Source organism: Dendrobates tinctorius, unplaced genomic scaffold (assembly GCF_039654945.1).
Source record: "Dendrobates tinctorius isolate UK_male_01 unplaced genomic scaffold, ASM3965494v1 ptg000332l, whole genome shotgun sequence".
In the NCBI taxonomy this organism is placed as follows: Eukaryota; Metazoa; Chordata; class Amphibia; order Anura; family Dendrobatidae; genus Dendrobates; species Dendrobates tinctorius.
In genome coordinates this window covers 17,245,269-17,260,856 of record NW_027361998.1, presented here as the reverse complement: position 1 = coordinate 17,260,856, position 15,588 = coordinate 17,245,269, and the positions used below count along the sequence as shown (strand labels likewise).

The following is a 15,588-nucleotide window of genomic DNA, read 5'->3' as shown; positions in this document are numbered from 1 at the left end:
TAAATGGGCTCTTCAATGTATGTATACAAACATGCTCCATTCACAGCCATCTTTCAGCTCAGTCCTCTAACTTGAAGCTTGTGGGCCCCAATGCAAAATTTCTAAAAGGGCCTCAACCATTAAGGTTCTTTAGTAGTATTGGTATTCTACTATGTGCCAAAGGGACCTTTTGATTTTTCCTAGGCTCAAGGGCTTAAATGCAACTGCAACCACAACATGCACTTTAGTTGCGTCCTTCATTAAATTCCCTCTTTTGCCCAATTACAGAGCCACATGTACGCACTCCAGCTGACCTGCAAAGAAAAGAACACAGTGCAACTCCATGCATGTAAATGGTACAACCAGTAACATCTGAGAAGCCCCTTTAAGAAAATAGACCACAGTAATGCTCAGTCCATAGGTTGCATCCACAAAAAATGGGGCATTGAACATGAGGCTAGGATTTCATTGTGGATCTCTTGAGATGTTGAATGGCCCCTTGAACATCTTTATTTCTTAGGCTGTAGATAATGGGGTTCAGCATTGGGGTGACCATGGTATAAAACACCGATAAAAGCTTATCCGATAAGTGCCCCGAATATTGGGGCTTCATATACATTATAATAGCTGTGCCATAGAAGAGGACGACTATGATCAAGTGGGAGATGCAAGTGGAGAAAGCCTTGTATCTGCTAGAGCGGATCTTCAGAACTGCCAGGATGATGTGACCATATGAGTAAAGGATACATGAGAAAGGAACCAGGAGAAATATGTAGCTCCCAACCAACTTCACCGCAACCACATTAAAGAGGGAAAGATCATTGCATGAGAGTTCCATTAATGACGGAGCTTCACAGAAGAAGTGGTCAATTGGAGTGAACTTACAAAATGTGAGTTGACACAGAAGGTAAATGTCCACCGACGATATGACGCTTCCTGTCAGCCATGAAGCACTTATCATTACAACACAAGTCATTGTCTTCATGATCACATTGCAAGGTAAGGGATTACTGATGGCGACGTATCGATCATAAGCCATAAAAGCCAAGAGAACGCACTCAGTCTCACCAAGAAGAAGGAAGCCATACATCTGGACCAAGCAACCAATGTAGGAAATGCTCTTCTTCTCCATGAAGAAATTGACAAGCATCTTGGGAATGATAATGGAGGTGAAGCAGATGTCCAGGAAGGACAAGTTAGCTAGGAAGATATACATAGAATTGTGCAGCTGACGGTCATATCTTACCACCACGATGAGCAGAAGATTCCCAGCCATGGTGGTTATACACAGGATCAAGAATATCTGAAAAAGTAGAACTTGTACAACGTGGTCAGTGGAAAATCCCAGAAGAATGAATTCTGTCACATGGCTGTCATTTCCCTTTTCCATGTTGAGAAAGGTTTATAGATTGGACCAAGATGAACTGAAGAAAAATCTGAAAAAATAGATTCCAAGAACATGCTCTGTTATGAATGAGTCACCGTAGGAGGCAAACACAAAAATAGTCGCTACGTCCTGAAAACCAGAGAAGTTGGCAGCTATCAGATTGCAGACCCCTGAACCTATCAACACAACTAGCAGTAGCCGTGGGGGGTTCCTACGGTGCCCTAGACCCCTCGATCACAGCCGGAGAGCTAAATAGCCTAAAGACAGAAAGGGAAATCTAAACTGCCCCAGAGCAGACCCCAAAGTAATAGGCAGCCCCCAACATATAATGACGGTGAAGCAAGATGAAAAAACACTTACATAGATAGAAAGATAGGCTGAGCAAACGATGGGGCCCAAGCTAACTAAATAGGACAGGAAAGGAAGGTTGCTGTCTGCAATCTGCCAAAACCCTATCAAAGACCAGAGCCAACAGACTGATATGGAAAAAAGCCCTGAAGACGCTAGGCTTCAAAAATACTATATCAGTACTCAGGTATTTTCTGAAGACAGAGCTAATAGGAATTCAGCTCACCCCAGCAGGGAATGGCAGAAATCCAGAAAAACAAAGCAAAACAAAATCAAAGCACAAATGAAAAAAGCAGAGCAGAAAACTTAGCTTTTGAGGAGCAGGAATCCAGACTGGTCTCCAAGAATCCCTCAGAGAAATCACCCGCAAGGCAGAAGGGCGTCGCCGGCCTTATATGCAGTCTGTGACTCCACTCAGCCAGTCATCATCATTAGGCTCAGGTGCTTGATAATCAGGCTCGCTACCTTCCTTTACCAGAAGAGGGAGTTCACCAGACCTCAGCAGCGAAGGGGAAAATGAACTCACAACAGTACCTCCCCCTTGAGGAGGGGTCACCGAACCCTCAACCACGCCTCCAGGGTGATCAGGGTGAGCCCGATGAAAGGCACGCACCAATCTTTTGGCATGAATATCAGAGGCAGAGACCCAGGAATTATCCTCCTGACCATAACCCTTCCACTTAACCAAATACTGGAGTCTCCGTCTAGCCAGACAGGAATCCAGTATTTTCTCTACCTCATATTCCATGTTACCTTCAACCAATACAGGATCCGGAGGTGCCACCCCAGGAACAACTGGTTCAACAAACCTCTTCAACAAGGACTTGTGGAACACATTATGGATTTTAAATGTGACAGGAAGAGCCAAACGAAAAGAGACCGGATTAATAATCTCCAAAATCTTGTAAGGTCCAATAAATCTAGTCTTAAACTTAGGAGAAGCCACCTTCATAGCAATATTTTTTGATGATAACCACACCAAATCACCAACCTTAAACTGGGGACCAATGGTCCTATGTCGGTTGGAAAACCGCTGGGCCTTTTCCTGGGAGAGAGATAACTTATCCACCACTTGGTCCCAGATCTGGTGCATTCTCTCCACCACAGTGTCAACACCTGGGCAGGCAGAAGGCTCCACCTGCCCTGAAGAAAATCGAGGATGAAACCCAAAGTTACAAAAAAAAGGTGACATCAAAGTGGCAGAACTAGCTCTATTATTTAAAGCAAATTCAGCCAAGGGCAAAAATGAAACCCAATCATCCTGATCAGCGGAAATAAAACATCTCAAATACGACTCCAAGGTCTGGTTTGTTCTCTCTGTCTACCCATTGGTCTGAGGGTGAAAAGCAGAGGAGAAGGACAACTGAATTCCCAGCTTGGAAGAGAAAGTCCTCCAAAATCTAGACACAAACTGAACTCCTCTGTCAGATACAATGTTCTCAGGAATCCCATGCAAGCGAACCACCTGTTGCAAAAACAGGGGCACCAACTCAGAGGAAGACGGCAACTTAGGGAGTGGTACAAGATGAGCCATCTTAGAGAACCTATCACAAATCACCCAAATAACAGTCATTCTTTGAGAGACAGGCATATCAGAGATGAAATCCATTGAAATATGGGTCCATGGCCTCCTGGGGATTGGCAAAGGCATCAATAACCCACTAGAGTGAGAACAAGCTTTAGACCTGGAGCAAGTCCCACAGGACTGCACAAAATTCCTGACATCATGAGACAAGGTGGGCCACCAAAAAGACCAACTCACCAGATCTCTAGTACCAAAAATACCTGGATGACCGGCCAATGCAGAGCAATGAACTTCAGACAGCACTCTCATCTTCCACTGGTCAGGAACATACAACTTTCCACTGGGATAACACTCAGGTTTGTCCTCCTGGAACTCTTCCAGAGCACGTCTCAAATCGGGCGAGATGGCAGAAAGAACTACCCCTTCGCCTAAGATGGTAGCAGGCTTGGTCACCACAGGAGAATCAGCAAAGAAGCTCCTAGAGAGGGAGTCTGCCTTGACATTCTTAGTTCCAGGAAGAAAAGAGACCACAAAATCAAAACTTGTAAAAAACAAGGCCCACCTAGCCTGTCTAGGGTTCAAGCGTTTAGCCGACTCTAGGTAAATCAAATTCTTGTGGTCAGTGAGGACCACGACTTGATGTTTAGCTCCCTCCAACCAATGTCTCCACTCCTCAAATGCCCATTTCATGGCCAACAGTTCCCGATTCCCCACATCGTAGTTACGTTCAGATGGAGAGAACTTTCGGGAAGAGAAAGCACAGGGATTCATTTTAGATGTTACAGGATCCTTTTGGGACAAAACAGCTCCTGCACCAATCTCAGAAGCATCCACCTCTACCTGGAACGGGAGTGAGACATCAGGTTGCCGCAAAACCGGGGCGGAGGTGAATCTTCGCTTCAGCTCCTGAAAGGAAGAAACAGCCTCCGGAGACCAATTCAACACATCAGCACCCTTCTTAGTCAGATCAGTCAATGGCTTGGCAATACTAGAAAATTTTGCTATAAATTTACGAAAAAAATTAGCAAAACCCAAAAACTTCTGGAGGGCATTCAAAGAAGTGGACTGAACCCAATCATAAATGGCCTGTACCTTGGCCGGGTCCATTTCAATAGTTGACGGAGACAAAATAAATCCCAAAAATGAAATCCTCTGTACTCCAAAAAGGCATTTCGATCCTTTGACATACAGGGAATTCTCCCTCAAGATCCGGAACACAGTCTGAATATGTTCCACATGAGAATCCCAATCCTTGGAGAAGATCAAAATATCATCCAGATAGATAATCAAAAATTTAGCGACAAAGTCTCGGAAAATATCGTTCATGAAGCACTGGAAGACAGAAGGGGCATTAGTGAGCCCAAAAGGCATCACCAGGTACTCAAAATGTCCCTCCGGGGTATTAAACGCCGTCTTCCATTCATCCCCATGCTTAATGCGGATAAGATTATACGCCCCCCTGAGGTCAAGCTTGGTAAACCAGCAAGCACCTTTAACTCTAGAGAATAGATCCGAAATCAGGGGTAACGGATACTGATATTTAACCGTAATTTTGTTGAGGGCACGATAATCAATACAAGGCCTTAATGAACCATCCTTTTTGGCCACGAAAAAAAAACCGGCACCTTAGGGTGAAGAGGATGGTCTAATATGGCCCTTCTCCAACGCCTCCTTAATATAGGATCGCATAGCCTCGTGCTCGGGTACAGATAAATTGAAGAGCCGACCCTTGGGAAATTTACACCCCGGGCTCAGTTCAATTGCACAATCATAACTCCTATGAGGAGGCAAAGACGCAGACTCATTCTCACTAAATACATCATAAAAGTCCGCCAAATAGTCAGGAACATCATGCGACTGAGGAGAGGTGGAAAAAAACGGAGCCTCACTAAAGGCACACCGACAACCCCAACTCACCACAGACACAGATTTCCAATCCAAAACTGGGTTATGAATTTGTAACCAGGGAAACCCCAGAACAATGGTATCATGCAGATTATGCAACACCAAAAATCTGCAATTTTCTTGATGGTCTGGGGCGACCCGCATAACCACCTGGGTCCAAAACTGAGGTTTATTTTTCGCCAAAGGAGTAGCATCAATCCCCCTCAAAGGGATAGGCGTCTGCAGAGGTGTCATCGGAAATCCACAACGTTTAGCAAAATCCAAGTCCATTAGATTTAGAGCTGCTCCCGAATCCACAAAAGCCTTGGCGGAAAATGTGGACAGGGAGCAGATCAGAGTAATAGCCAGAAGAAACTTAGGTTGAACACCACCAACAGAAAACGTGTGTGCAAAACGTTTCTCTCGTTTAGGGCAGACAGAAATAATATGCGAGGCATCTCCACAGAAAAAACACAACTTATTACGCCTTCTGAACTCCTGACGCTGCTCCCTGGACAAAACTCTATCACATTGCATAGGTTCAGACACCTGTTCAACTGGTGGCAACACCTCTCGTGCAATCCTGCGTTCACGCAAACGCCGATCAACCTGAATGGCTAATGACATAGAATCGTCCAGACCAGAGGGAACAGGAAATCCCACCATAGTATCTTTTATGGCTTCTGACAAACCCTTCCGAAAGAGAGCAGCCAAGGCATTATCATTCCAGGTAGTAAGGACCGCCCACTTTCGGAATTTTTGACAGTACAATTCTGCAGAATCTCGACCCTGGTTCAATGCCAACAGGGTCTTTTCAGCCTGATCAATAGCATTAGGTTCATCATACAACAACCCCAAGGCTTGAAAAAATGCGTTCACATTAGTCAGAATAGGATCATCTGGTTTCAAAGAAAACGCCCAATCCTGGGGATCGCCACGCAGCAAAGAGATGACAATTTTAACCTGCTGCGCGGAGCTCCCTGACGAGTTAGGCTTCAAGGCAAAAAATAATTTACAATTATTTTTGAAATTCAAAAATTTAGACCGATCCCCAAAAAATACATCAGGTGTAGGGATCTTTGGTTCAACAGCATGTGAACTAGCAAGGTAGGCGGAAATTCCCCGCACTTCAGCAGCGAGCTGCTCCACACAATCAGATAATTGCTTTATCTCCATTGAGAGAAAAAAAAATTCCCCCTACGGCCTCAGAGATATAGAGGAAAAAATATACACTTTTTTTTCTTTTTTACAATTCCTTCCTACTATTGAGAACCCTAGGATCTGCGGTATGGCGGGTGATTCTGTTATGATTGAATCACCGTAAGAGGCAGACACAAAAATAGTCGCTACGTCCAGAAAACCAGAGAAGTTGGCAGCTATCAGATTGCAGACCCCTGAACCTATCAACACAACTAGCAGTAGCCGTGGGGGGTTCCTACGGTGCCCTAGACCCCTCGATCACAGCCGGAGAGCTAAATAGCCTAAAGACAGAAAGGGAAATCTACCTGCCCCAGAGCAGACCCCAAAGTAATTGGCAGCCCCCAACATATAATGACAGTGAAGCAAGATGAAAAAACACTTACATAGATAGAAAGATAGGCTGAGCAAACGATGGGGCCCAAGCTAACTAAATAGGACAGGAAAGGAAGGTTGCTGTCTGCAATCTGCCAAAACCCTATCAAAGACCAGAGCCAACAGACTGATATGGAAAAAAGCCCTGAAGACGCTAGGCTTCAAAAATACTATATCAGTACTCAGGTATTTTCTGAAGACAGAGCTAATAGGAATTCAGCTCACCCCAGCAGGGAATGGCAGAAATCCAGAAAAACAAAGCAAAACAAAATCAAAGCACAAATGAAAAAAGCAGAGCAGAAAACTTAGCTTTTGAGGAGCAGGAATCCAGACTGGTCTCCAAGAATCCCTCAGAGAAATCACCCGCAAGGCAGAAGGGTGTCGCCGGCCTTATATCCAGTCTGTTACTCCACTCAGCCAGTCATCATCATTAGGCTCAGGTGCTTGATAATCAGGCTCGCTACCTTCCTTTACCAGAAGAGGGAGTTCACCAGACCTCAGCAGCGAAGGGGAAAATGAACTCATAACAATGCTCATAGTCAGAAGCAATTTTGAACAAATGCTATTTTTTATATCTACTTTACATAATGATATTTTTGTTCCCTATATTGTTGCATGTGTTTCACGTAGGGGTGCCACGTCACTCGGAGGACCCTCTAATGGTCTGAATTAAAAGGGGACAGGTTTCTACCCATTATTTAATATCTTAGGAAGAGCGAGGAGTGAGCGGGTGTGCAAAAGATATTGGCTTGTGCCCATCACAAAAGAGCGTTACACTGAGTAACCTGGGAGGTGCAATGTAATGATTGCAGAGGGGACTAGTGAGGGAGAGCTGGGATTGGTATTAGCAATGTCCAGTCTGGACTGCCGGGAGCACGTAAAGAATATCTGCAAGGAAAGATCATGGCGGTGCCAAACTGGACTGTCCCAATACCCTATTGTGATACCAGAGGAGCCATCATTGTCTCAGGTTAAAGCTGTACTCTACTGATACTATGGGTCTTGCACCTCTATGACTATGAGGCTTGTATCAAGAACGGGTATAATTTCTAACTATACATTGAGTATTCTGGGCTTTCAGTGTCCTCGTGAGTATGAGATGGTAGAATATTTTCTTGGCTTCATCCTATGATCCAGTGTGTGTTATAATTAGTCAAATATAACAAAGTGGGTAATATTCCATAACATACAACAGCGATACTAAATGACTCCTCCTACTTTTTATGGTATGGAGGATCTCGGAAATAATCAGAATCAATATTCCAGCTGAGGCTTCAGTGAGGAGACAGAAAATAAATGTTATCCTGGACATAATATGATGAGAAGATGACGATACTGCGAGGAGATGTGTGAAGCAGACGGCCCTCATCAATATGGGACAATCACATGAATCAGGAGCCGGAGGAAACCTGCAGACCCAAACACAAGACAGGTCATTCTGGAAAAAACAATCTTATATAATGGTATAAAAATTAGGCTAATACTACAACTACAATACTACCAATAGCAGAAAATACATTATAATATACAACCCTAAATCCAAAAGAGTTGGGTCTCTGTGTATAGAATGCAAAGAAATCAAGAATGTGATCATCTGGAAATCTCTCTTATGGTCATACTTTACCACACAGAACATAGAAGAGATCAGAAGTTGAGCTTTGGACATTTTTCCATTTCATTTGAAAAATTATGTCATTTAATATATAATGGCAGTGACACTTTTCACAAAAGTTAGGACAGGGTTAACACAAAGCTGGAAAAGTCACATGACTGATTAAAAAGAGCATGTAAGAGAGGCAGAGTCTCTCCAGGAGCAAAGATAGTCAGACTTCATAAATCTGAATCTAAACCCACAATTTGAGAAAACCGGTCCTCAAAATAAAATTACTAAGGCTGTGTGCACACGCTGCGGATTTTGCTGCGGTTCCGCAGCGGTTTTGGCCTCTGCAGACCCGCAGCAGTTTCTGCTGCGGTGTACAGTACAATTGTTTTCTATGAGAATTCAAAACCGCTGTGCACATGCTGCGGAAAAAACCGCGCGGTTTATTTTCCGCAGCATGTCAATTGTTTGTGCGTTTCTGCCGCGGTTCCGCACCCATAGGACTTCATGGACTTTGTAAAATCCGCATAAAAACCGCAGATCTAAAAAGATCTGCGGTTTTTCCTGCGGATTGGGTGCAAAAAACCGCAGCGGAATGGGGGGAAATGATGTCAAGGCGGGAGGAAGTGTAGTGTGTGGGCGGAGTATAGTGTGCAGTGACAAGATTTCTGGCAAGATGGAGGGCTACCGGCGCATGGAGATGGACGTGGGGCGTTTGATAGACTTGGTATGTATGTATGTTTGTATGTATGTATGTATATATGTATGTGTCTGTCTGTGTGCGTCTCCATGCGACGGTAGTGCGACAATTGTGCTCAATCGCCGCATGGGCCTGCTGCTCCCATCCGGCCATGTGATGGGAGAGTAGGCCCTGCGGCCACCGAGCACAATTGTACAGTGCTAAACACGTAACAAAACACATAACATACATGTAACAGACATTACATACAACATACATGACATGACATACAACACAAAACATATACTGTATACTCACCATCCAGGCCCCGCCATCTTGTCCAGAAGCCCTCGCTCCCCTCGTTCTTGAATAAAGTTAAAAAAAAAACCTTTCCCCCCCAAAAAAAAATGTCCGCCGAAAATAAACAAAAAACAAAGGTCCCACGGCGATCTCGGAAGTATTCGGGCAAGTTTTCCGGTGTTCGGCCGCTCCAGGACCTCGCTTTACGGCTCTTCTGCTGCGTGTGACCTTTCCCACGCAGCAGTGCCGTAAATGAGGTTACCGGAGTCACTGAACTCTGGTAAACTGTAGGCACATGCGCAGTTACACACTGCAGGAGCAGAGCTCCTGTCAGTGTGTTTCTGGTGACATGGAGAATGGTCACATCTGCTGATGTGACTGTTCTCCATGATTGATCGACGTGGGACACTCGTTTAAATGGACTGCGACGGAACGGTAGGTATCTTAGTTGGTTTGTTTGTTTTTTTTCTCTAGGTGATCGATGGCATCCCAAATGGATTGAGCGTGCAATAAAATTTTGTCAAAAACAGTGGTTTTTATTTGAATAAAAATTATTATTTAATGTGTCTGTGTGTTTTTTTCCATTCTTTATAATTGGATTAATAATGGATCGGCATCACTGACGCCTCTCCATTATTAACCGGGCTTAATGTCACTGATCAAAGGTGACATTAACCCCTTTATTACCCCACATCCCGCCGACGTGGTGCAGGAGTGGGAAGAGAGGGGCTAAGTGCCAGAATTGGCGCATCTTATTGATGCGCCATTTCTGGGGCGGCTGTGGCCTGATATTTGTAGCCGGGGGGGCAATATCCATGACCCCTTCCTCGGCTATGAATATCAGCCCGCAGCTGTCTGCGTAGCCTTTCTGGCCCTAAAATATGGGGGACCCCTACGTCATTTTTTTGGGGGGGTCCCCCTTTTTTTTAGAGCCAGAAAGGCAACGCAGACGGCTGTGGGCTGATCTTCATAGCCTGGGAAAGGGGACATGGATATTAACCCCTTCCCAGGTTGGAAATATCAGTTTGCAGTTGTCTGCTTAGTCTTTCTGGCCCTAAAATATGGGGGACCCCTACGTCATTTTTTTTGGGGGGGTCCCCCTTTTTTTTAGAGCCAGAAAGGCAACGCAGACAGCTGTGGGCTGATCTTCATAGCCTGGGAAAGGGGACATGGATATTAACCCCTTCCCAGGTTGGAAATATCAGCCCGCAGCTGTCTGCTTAGTCTTTCTGGCCCTAAAATATGGGGGACCCCTACGTCATTTTTTTTTTAGGGGGGTCCCCCTCTTTTTTTAAAGCCTGAATGGCTACGCAGACAGCTGCGGCAAGATATTTAACACCTGGTAATCAGCCTGCAGCTGTCTGCATAGGCTTTGTGGGCCAAAAAAATAGGGGGAACAGCACGTATTAAGTTTAGTTTTTGGAAATTTTTTAAAATAGCAAGATAAGCTTCCCACAAATACCCTGTTCCCTGCCTTGAGAGGCCACGATCTCGTTTGCAAGATCGCTGCAGTCACAACTTTTGTGACGTAACAGCGATCTCACCAGCGAAATCGCTGTGTGTGAGAGCGATCAGCGAGCGGCACCCCTGCCGGTATCGCTGATCGCTCTGGGAAATCTATGGACATTTCTTTGGTCGATGGTCTCCCACTGGCCAGCACGCATCGCTGCGTGTGACAGGCGGGAGACCAGCGATCAGGTTTAAAAAAAAAATAAAACCCGAAAAAATATTGTGATTCTCACCTTCCGATGTCCCGCGCAGTCTTCCGGCCTCTCTCCACGCTCCGGTCACAGTGATCCTTTGCACGAATGAGCGCGAGACGTCGTTGCCGTGAGACCGTGACATTCTCGCGATCATTCTCGCAAAGGATCACTGGTACCGTAGCGTCAAGAGAGGCCGGAAGACTGCGCGGGACATCGGAAGGTTAGAATAAAAAGATTTTGTATTTTAATACAATTTTTAACGGGTGGCCAGCGATGCCGTCCGCTCGGCATTGCTGTGCTGATCGCTGGTGGAGCTGTCTGTGTAACAGCTCACCAGCGAGCACATAGCGACTTACTAGTGATCCTGACACCTTGATATCGGTGTCGGGATCGCTGGTAAGTCGCTTAGTGTGACGGGGCCTAGGCCACAGCTGTCTGCTTTGCCTTTCTGAGCCAAAAATATAGGGGGACCCCACGTCAAAATTATTTTAGGCCTCCCAGGAATTTTACAGCCAGAAAAGAAACGCATACAACTGTGGCCAATCAGAGCCTCAAAACAGGCCATGTTTATGAACCCCAACCCAGCCTCCATTTACCATCCCATAGTTGTCTGCTTTGCATTTCTGGCACCAAAATATAGGGTGGACGTTGCATCTACATACAAGTTTGCACTCAGAAAGGAAACGCAGACAACTGCGGGTTGATATTATTAGCCTATGAAAAGGCAATGAGTATTATCCCCTCACTCACATTCGAAAAATATGAAGCCGCTAACGTATGGCTACTTTTAGTAGCTATACAATATCAGTGCTCACTACCTAAATTAGTTTTTAGGGCTTATATGTAAATTTTTGTTTTTTAGATTTTTATTAGTGTAACTGATATAGTTCCTAATTCCATTTTCTATTTGTGTGTAGGTGCGTGATTACCCAGCCCTTTGGGACCCGGCAGACAGGCTGTACAAAGATCGTGGCAACAGGGATCGTTGCTGGAGCAAAATTTTAAGTGATCTGTACCCTGACTGGCACTCCTTTCCAAAAGCCACACAGTCACAAATTGGTAACTAACTTTTTCAGGATTATTTTTGTTATCACTTGTTATTAAAGCAAAAAAGGTGGTAAAAATCTTGTTGTCTTTCTTTTGTAGACAGTGATGTCAAACAACGTTGGCGTTCGGTTCGGGACAGGTTTAATTAATTCATTGCCAGCTGTCAAAAAAGTGGCGCATCCCCAACCAGCAGAACATTTCCGTACTTCCAAGAACTTCAATTTCTCATCACCAGCCGGACATTGCGAAGGTAAGTTTACGCCAAAAAAAAATACCGCATTCAAACAGTTTTCTTTATTTCCATTACTTCTCGGATATAGAAATTTGACATCTTTTTAATTTTCTGAAATGCTTAGCACACTGATGCTTCCAGTTACTCCTTGGAAATTGTCTTCCACCTGTCTTTAAGGAGTTTACACAGATGCTTAGCACTTGTTTGACTTCACTCTGCGGGCCCACCTCAACCCACACCATCTTGTTTGGGTTCAGGTCTGGTAACTGTGGAGGCCAGGTCATCTGGCGTAGCACCCCATCAGTGTACTTCTTGGTCAAATAGCCCTTACACAGGCTGGAGGTGTGTTTCTGGTCATTGTCCTGTTGACTACACAAATTATGTCCCAACGAACAGCAAACCGGATGTAAGAGCATGCCGCCTAAAGATTCCGTGGTAGCCATGCTGGTTCACAATGCCATACATTTCTAAATCCACAACAGTTTCACCAGCAAAGCACCCCCACAGCATCACACCTCCTCCTCCATGCTACACGGTGTTAAACAAGCATTGCAAGTCCATCCGTTCACCTTTGTCATTGTATACTCCCTTCGTACTGATTCTACAATTTTCATTATAATGAAAATACATAAAAGTCTTTGAATGAAAAGATGTCTAAGAACTTTTGGTCTCTATTGGACATCTTCACTATGCGTTATAAAGTGCTTGTGAAGCTCCAATAAATTCTGACATGTGCCGCAGCTTCTAACAATACTGCATGTTTCGCTGCCATTTGTTGGCGCTGATTGACAGCAAAGATAATTTGCACTGTGTATATATAGCACGCACTGATTCCAAATGAGTAAAATACAAACATGCGTTATAATCATGCAATGTAAAATGGGGCACCGCAGTTGTCATGAAATTTTTTTGGAGTTGGCCAAACAGTTTGTCCGAATAAAATATGTAATTTTTAATCCTCATGTTTTTCTTTTTTCTCTCAACAGCACTCAAGGGAACATAATTGAAAACGTCAATGAATCAGAAGATGGAGCAGGGTCTTGTGAGGCAGGTGACATCTCGGCACCATGTCGCAACACACCTTCTGATGTAGCCCCATCTTCATCAGCTGCAGGAACATCTGTTTCTGCAGCTGATGAACCATTGGGTTCCTCAGAAGCATGTGTAGCCACTGCCTTTCCGGTGTCTGGAGAGCCGAGCAAGAAAAGAACCAAAAAAAAACACATTGACACCACCTTAAAGGCATCCTCGGATACACTAGATTTGATTAAAAAGACCACAAGCGAGGATGAGTTTGATTTCTTCGGCATGACAATTGCCAATAAAATTCGAAGCTTGACACCGGAGAGGCAGTCTATATTAATGACAATGGTGCAGATGTCAATCACTGCTTTACAGGACCCTGCTCCCATAGCATCATACACTAATATTTTAATGGGCGTTTTTAACCTGTTCCGACCAACACCACCCACCCAACAGCAGCGGCCAACGGAGTATAGGCCAACAAATAACACCAATTACTTTTCTGACTCAGGCAGCTCCCAGGCCAACTATCCGTATACCCCTGAGTACCATTATCTCCCCTAATTGTTACCGTCAATGGTGCACAAAATATTTGTTACAATAATTAGACATGTTGTCTGTTTCGAACACCTTGCCCGCTTCAACACAATATTCCCCCCAAAAATTTGTGTTGTTTAAAAAGGTCCGTTTTGGAGTTGTTCAAATGTAATAATATTTGGCTGTATTTCTAGTTTTTCGATGCCAACAATGTCCTTGAATTTATATATTGTTTTCTAAATAAAAAATATTGTATTTACAATTTGTTTGTTTTTTTTGGGACAGATTAATGTAAATGCAGTGATCTCTGCCTGTCATGTGTCGAGAATCAAAGGACTATGGGCGGGAGGGTCAAAAAGGTGGTTGATGCTGCAGAAACTGTAGGATTTCCAGCCAATGTACTGTGTGTAGGCTTTGAAGAAGGAAAATGAGGTGAAATAAATGAAACACACACCGTCAATACAGAATCAGAATTGTTTTTAGTGATTAATACAATCTAATTTTTTTTTAAAAATTTTGAAAAAGTTTTTCATTACAACTTGAGTGGTCCTTTCTTTTGTGACGCTCTGTTCTTCCATCTTTCAGTGCTGGTCAGGCTGCCCAACACCAGCACAGGAGTATTGCCAATGCACGGCACCTTCGGGACTCATAAAATAGTCAGTAAAGGTTTCTCTCACATGCACACCAGAGTTGGATGGTCTTCCCAGACACACGTTGCGCAGCTGATTACATTGTGGCTGCTGGTACTCCAAATCTACCTCTGAGCTGTACTCCCGAGCATAGTTATGGAGTACACAGCAGGCCTTAATCACAGCATCAACGGTGTCTGTATCCAACTGGATGGCAGTGTGAAAGATCCTCCACTGACCAGTCATGATCCCGAAGGTGCATTCCACATATCTGCGTGCACGACTCAGCCGATAATTAAAAATCCTCCGCCTGTCATCCAGTCCCCTTCGTGGGTATGGGTGCAGCAGGGTTGTCGTTAAGGAAAACGCCTCATCCGATACCATCACAAAGGGCACTGGATCTGTGGAACCCGGCAAAGGTCTTGGGGCTGGGAGCGTTCCGCCATCTTGAAGAATTTGCTGACCAATCTGTGATGATCGCAACACCCGAGAATCCCCAGTACTGCCATAGGCACCAATGTCAATGGCAACAAATTTGTAATGTGCATCAGCCACCGCCATCAGGACCACCGAAAAATACTTCTTATAATTAAAGAAGTGTGATCCTGATCGTTGTGGCTGTGGAACCCTTACATGTTTACCATCAACTGCACCTATGCAGTTTGGGAAATTGGCCACAGACTGAAAGCCTGCTGCGACCTGCAGCCAAGTCTCCTCGGTTGGGGAAGGCATCACCATGAGCTGCAACTTCTGCCAGATCACGGTACATGTGCACCTCACAATTTGAGAGATGGTGGATTTACCAACTCTAAATTGGAGGTGTAGGGATGTATAGCGCTCTCCTGTGGCCAAAAATCTGCAAAGAAAAAGAAAAACAATATTAGAAACGTTAGCAAAACAAGTAATTAAACATGTTTAACATATTCCCATTTAAGAGACTACATGAAAAAATGTTAAAAAGATATCCATGTCCATCTATGTGTGAGTGACGTGTGAAAGAGCCTCAATCACATACAAACCAAAAAATATATACTTACCGCAAGGTGATGAGCAGCCTTTCCTCAGCAGTGATCGCCTTCCTCATTATGGTGTCCGCAAAGGTCAGATGTGGTGCCAATATATGTAACAATCGGTCGAATGCCG

General features: G+C 44.4%; 1 protein-coding gene and 1 long non-coding RNA gene across 2 annotated transcripts; one reads left to right on the top strand and one right to left on the bottom strand.

Annotated features, from left to right (window-relative positions):
• Positions 1 to 436: 436 nt before the first annotated feature.
• LOC141074335 (olfactory receptor 2D3-like) lies at positions 437 to 1,369 on the bottom strand. Its single transcript, XM_073561961.1, has one exon. The coding sequence runs from the start codon at positions 1,367 to 1,369 to the stop codon at positions 437 to 439; it is 933 nt and encodes a 310-aa protein (XP_073418062.1).
• Positions 1,370 to 11,448: 10,079 nt separating this feature from the next.
• Positions 11,449 to 14,011, top strand: LOC141074286 (uncharacterized). The gene is made up of 3 exons (XR_012227175.1): positions 11,449 to 12,036; positions 12,124 to 12,274; positions 13,243 to 14,011. It is a non-coding gene; the product is annotated as an uncharacterized lncRNA (long non-coding RNA).
• Positions 14,012 to 15,588: the final 1,577 nt, after the last annotated feature.

Bases quoted from the DNA above. Each gene is read 5' to 3' on its own strand.
- LOC141074335 (XM_073561961.1), bottom strand. From the start codon at position 1,369: ATGGAAAAGGGAAATGACAGCCATGTGACAGAATTCATTCTTCTGGGA.